At 57.7% G+C, this 6,749-nt stretch overlaps 1 protein-coding gene across 1 annotated transcript in view; it reads right to left on the bottom strand.

Annotated features, from left to right (window-relative positions):
* Nucleotides 1–1,071, bottom strand: part of CACTIN (cactin, spliceosome C complex subunit) — a 16,193-nt gene extending 15,122 nt beyond the window's left edge. The window contains exon 1 of the mRNA XM_032252275.1: nucleotides 861–1,071. Within this exon, the coding sequence (XP_032108166.1) occupies nucleotides 861–1,027 (167 nt within the window). The 5' untranslated portion in view covers nucleotides 1,028–1,071. The remainder of the gene's footprint in view (nucleotides 1–860) is intronic.
* Nucleotides 1,072–6,749: the final 5,678 nt, after the last annotated feature.

Here is a 6,749-nt window from a genome sequence, read left to right as displayed (position 1 = left end):
TGGGGGGGGGGGAAAGAACGAACGAACGAACAGATGAGTGAACTTGGCCCAGTGTGGGGCAAGACTGGCCTGAGTGTCACAGCCACGAAGGGGCTGGGCCAGGACTGGGGCTCTGGACTGGGAAGCTGTCCCTGTCACCATGCTGGTTTCTCTGTACTGGAGGCGGCTCAAAGCAAATCCCAAGTGCTCCATCTCCAGAAGAAAAGGACCGTGGGCCGTGGGGAAGCTGAGCTCCGGGTACCAGGAGTCAGCTGTGACTCCTGCCACCTGACTCCGAGTCTTCATCCCTCCCACAGCCCACCTCCATAGCAAATGTTATCCCTTCTACTTCCAGAATCCGTCTGAAATCTAGGCACTTTCCCTGCTGTGGGTGCCCACAGCCTCGCTCTCATCGAGGTTGCCATCATCAACTGTCCGGACAACTGTGCCGCCCTCCCCTGCTGCCGCTCCTGCCTACCCCTCTCCACCCCTTCTCCACCTCAAAGCCAGCAAGCTTGCAGAGAAGTCAGTCCAGTCCGCGTCACTCCCCTGCCCAAATTCCTCTCAGGCCTCCCCACCTCCCTCCGACTACTGACTAACATCTAATGTGCTGAGCATACAGGAGTCAGTATGATCCATCTGGTCTCTCGTTACCTCCGGGCTGTCCCTCGAACCACCCGGTCCCCTGTATGAAACGCCTCTCGCCTTCCTTCCGCTGCCTGGTTAATTTCGACTCGTGGTCAGCTGTTCCCTTCTCCAGGAAGCCCTCCCCAAGTACGTCGGGGGTCTCTCAGCTCCCCGGGATCTCCAACCCTCGGGATCTCCAACTCCTCGGTGAAGTAGGAGCCGGATCCCCAGCGCTGCTCCCGCAGCGACCCTACCTGCGCTCCCGGCTCCGCCGCCTCCGTCTGTGCCGTCCCTCGTCCTCCCGGCGCCGCCGGTTTCGCCGCCCATGGCTCCTGCTCCGACTTCGGCTCCCGCTCTGGCTCCGCTGCCTCCGGCCTCGGCGACCCGCGGACCGGGAGCGCGAGCGCGTATCCCGACCCATCGGCTGGGCCGGTGGCCGGGGCGCCGACACGAATAGCCGGGTCCTGCGTCGGGGGCCTTCCTTGCTCGCGGCGCGTTACGGGCTGCCCCATCTGTGCCTGAGCCGGGAGAGAGCAATTCATCCGGCCGTCCCAGGCCGCGAGGACTCCGATCCCCCACATTCTCCCCTCTGTCTGCAAATATGGGTCGCGTGGTGGACTCCGTTGGGATTGTCCACCTCCAGGGTGGGGGAGTCTCCCTTCAGGCAATGCTGGAGGCAGCCTCAGGCAGGTCCTCGCGCCTCAGGGGTCGGAGGGACTGTGGGCGGGGCAAGAGCAAATTAGGAAATTTGTGAGGGGCGGAGCCTGCGGAGGTGGGACCTATAAGAGGATGGTCTAGGACGGAAGTGGCACTTCATGGGCGTGGCCAAAGAGAGGCGTGGCTAGGGAGAGGCGTGGCCAAGGAGAGGCGTGGCCGGGAAGCAAGGTCCCTGAAAGGCGAGGAACCAGGAATGTCTTAGGGTCCAGGCAGCTCCAAAAAGGAGAGGGTGGACGCAGGGACCGAAACAAAGCCTTCCTATGAGAGTCATCGTTATGCTCCACCACTTGCCAATGAACACCTGTGATTTTGGGAGTTCAGCTTTTTTTTTTTTTTTTTTTTTTAAAGATGTAGTCTTGCTCTGTTGCCCAGTCTTGTGTGCAGTGGCTAGATCTCGGCTCACTGCAACCTCCGCCTCCTGGGTTCAAGCGATTCTCCTGCGTCAGCCTCCTGAGTAGCTGGGATTGCAGGCGCGCGCCACCACGCCTCACTAATTTTTTCTATTTTTAGTAGAGACGGGGTTTCATCATGTTGGCCATGCTGGTCTTGAACTCCTGATCTCAGGTGATCCACCCGCCTTGGCCTCCCAAAGTTCAGGGATTACAGGCGTGAGCCATCGTGCCCGACCGGGATTTAAAATTAAAAAACAAAAGAAACAAAAAACTTGGATTACTCCCTGTATTCCCCCATCAACCCATTTTAGAGAGAGGGAAGCTGAGGCTCAGAGAAGGAAAGTCACTTTTGACACCTGCCTTCTCAACCCAGGCTGCCCAGCTTTGTGGTGTGGGTGTTGGGGACCTGTGGGAGGGTTTTGAGCAGGGCATGGGGGACTTACTGCTCAAATACTTTTGGCATGGGGAAGAAAGGCTTCAGGGGCAAGGCTGGAGGCCAGCGCCCTGGAAGACACTGATGTCCCATTCTGAGCTTCTCCAGCCCATGGTTGATGCTACCACCACCCCTTGCAGTTCTAACTGGTTGGGACTGGGAGGGGCTGTTTTTGGGGGATGAAAAAAATTTAAGCTAACCTTTAAAATGTTTATCTTGGCCATAGTGGCTCACGCCTGTAATCCCAGCATTTTGGGAGGCTGAGGTGGGCGGATCACGAGGTCAGGAGATTAAGACCATCCTGGCCATCATAGTGAAACCCTGTCTCTATTAAAAATACAAAAATTAGCTGGGCGTGGTGGTGAATGTCTGTAATCCCAGCTACTTGAGAGGCTGAGGCAGAAGAATCCCTTGAATCTGGGAGGCAGAGGTTGCAGCGAGCCAAGATTGTGCCACTGCACTCCAGCATGGTGACAGAGCAAGACTCTGTCTCAAAAGAAAAGTGTACCTTGAGTTGGGCGCAGTGGCTCATGCCTGTAATCCCAGCATTTTGGGAGGCCGAGGCGGGTGGATCACTTATCAGGAGTGTGAGACCAGCTTGGCCACCATCTCTACTAAAAACACAAGAATTAGCCGGGCATGGTGGTGCGCTTTTAATTCCAGATACTCGGGAGGCTGAGGCAGAAGAATCGGGAGGCGGAGGTTGCTGTGAGCTGAGATCACACCAATGCACTCCAGCCTGAGCAAAACAGCAAGCCTCTGTCTCAAAAAAATAAATAGGTGAGGTGTTGTGGCTCACACCTGTAAATCCCAGCACTTTCGGAGTCCGAGCTGGGTGGATCACCTGAGGTCAGGAGTTGGAGACCAGCCTGGTCAACATGGCGAAACCCCATCTCTACTAAAAATACAAAATTCAGCCAGATTTAGTAACGGGCACCTGTAATCCCAGCTACTCAGAGGCTGAGGCCAAAGAACTGCTTGAACCTGGGAGGTGGAGGTTGTACTGAGCCAAGAACATACCATTGCATTCCAGCCTGGGCGACAGAGACTCCCATCTCAAAAGCAAAACAAAAACACCCCAAAAAACTAGATCACCTCTATGTTCAGTTTATAAAACAGCTGTGCTGAAAACCGTGTTGTTCCCAAGGGCTCCCTTACAGATAGGATCTTACTTTTTCTTTTTTTTGAGAGTCTTGCTCTATTGCCCAGGCTGGAGTGCAGTGGCACGATCTCAGCCAACTGCAGACTCTGCCTCCCAGGTTCAAGCAATTCTCTGGCCTGAGCCTCCTGAGCAGCTGGGATTACAGGCGTGAGCAACCACGCCTGGCCAGGATCTTACTTTCCATGTAGTTTCTCAACGTGGGAGTCCAAGAGAAATGTTTTCAAGGGGTCCAAACGTGACTGAATTTGAACTGCTCTAGCAGAGCAAATACAAACTTTGGGGGGCTGCAGTGACGGCGGAAGCATAAAATGTTTTCTGAGCTGGGCTGGGACCTGAAGGAGGTTCACAGTCGTGACGGTCTTTGGGTCCTATTACCGGCATTGGCATCAATCTCACAAAGGTTGCTTTTCTGAGATTCAAAGTCAGTCCCCAGGCTGGGTGCGGTGGCTCACGCCTGTAATCCCAGCACCTGGGAGGCTGAGTCAGGCAAGTCCTTTGAGGTCAGGAGTTTGAGACAACATAGTGAAACTGTGTCTCTACTAAAAATACCAAAAAATTAGCCAGGTGTGGTGGCGGGTGCCTGTAATCCCAGCTACTGGGGAGGCTGAGGCAGAATGGCTTGAACTTGGGAGACAGAGGTTGCACTCAGCTGAGATCTCATCACTACACTCCAGCCTGGGCGACAGAATGAAACTCCATCTCAAAAAAACAAACAAACAAACAAAAAAACCCAGAAAACAAAAAAACACAAAACAAAATCCGTCCTCAGACTCCCAACCAGACCTCCAGAACCCACAGAGGCAGACAAGTGAGTGGATGCTTATTACCCGATTTATTAGAGATCTCTTTGACATAAAAAGAGGGGGTGTGGCAGGGATGGGTGGGCGGGGGACCTGGGCTGCATACCAGTGTTGTCTGGGGCCAGGAGTGGCTGTATGGTTTCAGAGGCGCCCACGGCTCTGGGTTTGAGGGACACAGCACCCTCGTCTCTGCCACAAGGCGCAGCGCTTCGGATTGTCACGCACCAGACCACGGGGCGGAGCAATGGAGTGGAACCCCGGGGCAGTTAAGACACACGAGGTTTGCAGTTTCATTTTGTTTCGGAATCAGTTCGGCCATAAAAATGGGATTGGGGTGGGAACAGGCGGAGCGACTGAGCCGCCAGAGGAGAGGAGGAGGTGGCGGGCACCTGTCCTGGGGTGGGGACTGAGGGGCTGTGGAGACAGTACCATGGTGAAGGACCCCACGGCCATGGGAGTATTGCACTGAGCCAGGTGTCAGGGGAACGGGGACATGTTGGGATGGCTGAGGGGGACGGAGCCTGGCAGGGGACACGTGGAAGTTTCCACCTTATCAGTCTCAGAGGAAACACCTTTTAGTCTTTACAGTACAGGAATTTGGACACTGTCCACATTCTCAGTGGACAGCAGCCCTTAGAGGTGAGCCAGGAGGGGAAGTGGGCATTGGTCACCAAGGTATTTACAGACTTCCATCGTGGGGGGCAGAGGCGTGGGTCCAGGGCCTCCCTCGCCGCCGGGGTCTGGGGGAGGCCGAGTTCGCTAAACATTATAAATAGGTCTTGCTGTCCTCCCGCCCCACCCCCCGGCACAGTCATCGGAGCACGTCAGCCTCGGTTTACAGTTCTCTGAGAAGGAACCAAAAAACGCAACCAACACAAAGTCAATCTCCAAAGGAGCCTTGGAGACAACAGGAAAATAGAAATGTCAAGATATCCACAGAGGTTTGCAAATTTCTCCTGCAAGTGAGCGTTGGCCGGGCACTGGTGTCACGTGACTCACTCAGCAGAGGGAGGCCACCCTGGACGCGGTGCTGCCCCCCCGGGGCCACACCTGCTCGAGTCGCCCCCACAGGCACCTGACGTCTCTGGTGCCAGGGCTCTGGGCAGGGGGACTTGAGGACTCCCTGGGAGGCTCAGTGTGACCTCTGGGGGTGTGGGCCTTTGAGATGATGACGCCCATCCCTCTTGGTCATCCAGGTCCCAGACACCCCTTCTGACCTATGCCCCCACCTCCCTGGGGTGCCCACCGCGTGTCCTTTGGAGGGATAAGGCGGGGGCTGATTGGTGGGTGGCTGGTACCAGCAGATGGGCACCAAGCTGTGAACTGGGGCCAAGGTCACTTCCCAGGGCTGGACAGACCCTCTGAACAGGCAGGGAGGACCCCACATGGGCTTGTCCTGATGGGTGCTGGGAGCCATGCGGGTAGCTGGTTCCCGTGGAGGGTCGTCCCCTCTCCTGGGCAGAGACTCAAGGGGTGGCTTGCATGGAGTGTGCCCTCACTGGCGGCCTTGGGGAGGGGCCGGCTTCTCTGCAGGCCCAGTGCGTGGGCTGCGAGGGAGGCCGACGGGACGTGAACAGCAGGTGGCACCGTGTCGCACGGAGCTTGCCACAGACAAAACACAGACCCTCCTGCCTGGGAGGTTCTCTGGCCACCTCAGACCCCACACCCGGCTCTGCCAGGGTGGGAGAAGCATTCTTCCTGAAGGTGCGGCTTCTGCTCTGGTCCACCCCAGCTCCTCCCATCCTGGGCACATCTCAGCAGTGGGGAATCCCCACGCCCATCACCAACAAGCCCCTCTCAAGGGTCCTGGGGAAGGGCAGGGCGGGTGACTGCCCAGCTCTCGGCTCTGACCGGCACCTCTAAGCGCCATGGGCCCAGGAAGCTGCCCAGAGCGGTCTGGGCTGGGTCCCAACGCTGGGATCGCTGCCCTGCTGGAGAGTGACAAGGCAGAAGCAGTCTTCTCTCCTCTCCTCGGAGACATCACACCACTCAAACAAGAAAGGCGAGGGACACCAGGCCAGTCCCGAAGGAGACGACTGCGGAGCTGGGCCTGCGCCGCTAGGCCATGCCTCCAGGCGGAGGGGCCGGGAGCCTGACCTTCTGCCCTGAGCTGGTGTCCTGTGGTCCAAGGCCCGGCCTCCCGCTCTGTCCAGCCTGGAAGAAAGTGTCTCTGTCGCCGGGCCCTCCGTTATAGTTGCTGAGTAGCCGCCATCAGAAAGGAAGGACAAGTCCCGAGCCCTAAGCGCTGCCAGAGGGGGTGGCAGCGGGGGGAGAGGAGGCCCGGCCCCCCAGGTGCAGTGCTCTGGATTGGAGGTGCCGGAGGTTTCTGCTCGAGAGGCACCTGGGAGGTGGGCGCCAGGGCTCCACTGTGGCTGGAACACAGATGCTGAGCGGCCACAGTGCTCAGCAGGGTGAGGGCTGTTCCCACAGCTGACGCTCAGGTCAGATGTCCTGCGCTGAGGCCCCCAAACCCGAGCTGAGGGTGGGAGGGTCCGCTTCCCAGGTGGATGGAGGCGGAGTGGCTTGGGACACCATACCCTTGGCAGGCCGATGGGGTCCCCAGAGGCCACTGGGAACAGCCCGGCTCCCTCCTCAGGACACATGCAGGCACAGCAAAGAACCAAGGAGTGCAGTGGGTG

The sequence above is a fragment of the Sapajus apella genome, unplaced genomic scaffold (assembly GCF_009761245.1).
Source record: "Sapajus apella isolate SASKATOON/1434 unplaced genomic scaffold, GSC_monkey_1.0 scaffold77, whole genome shotgun sequence".
In the NCBI taxonomy this organism is placed as follows: domain Eukaryota; kingdom Metazoa; phylum Chordata; class Mammalia; order Primates; family Cebidae; genus Sapajus; species Sapajus apella.
This window is presented reverse-complemented; position numbering and strand designations above follow the sequence as displayed.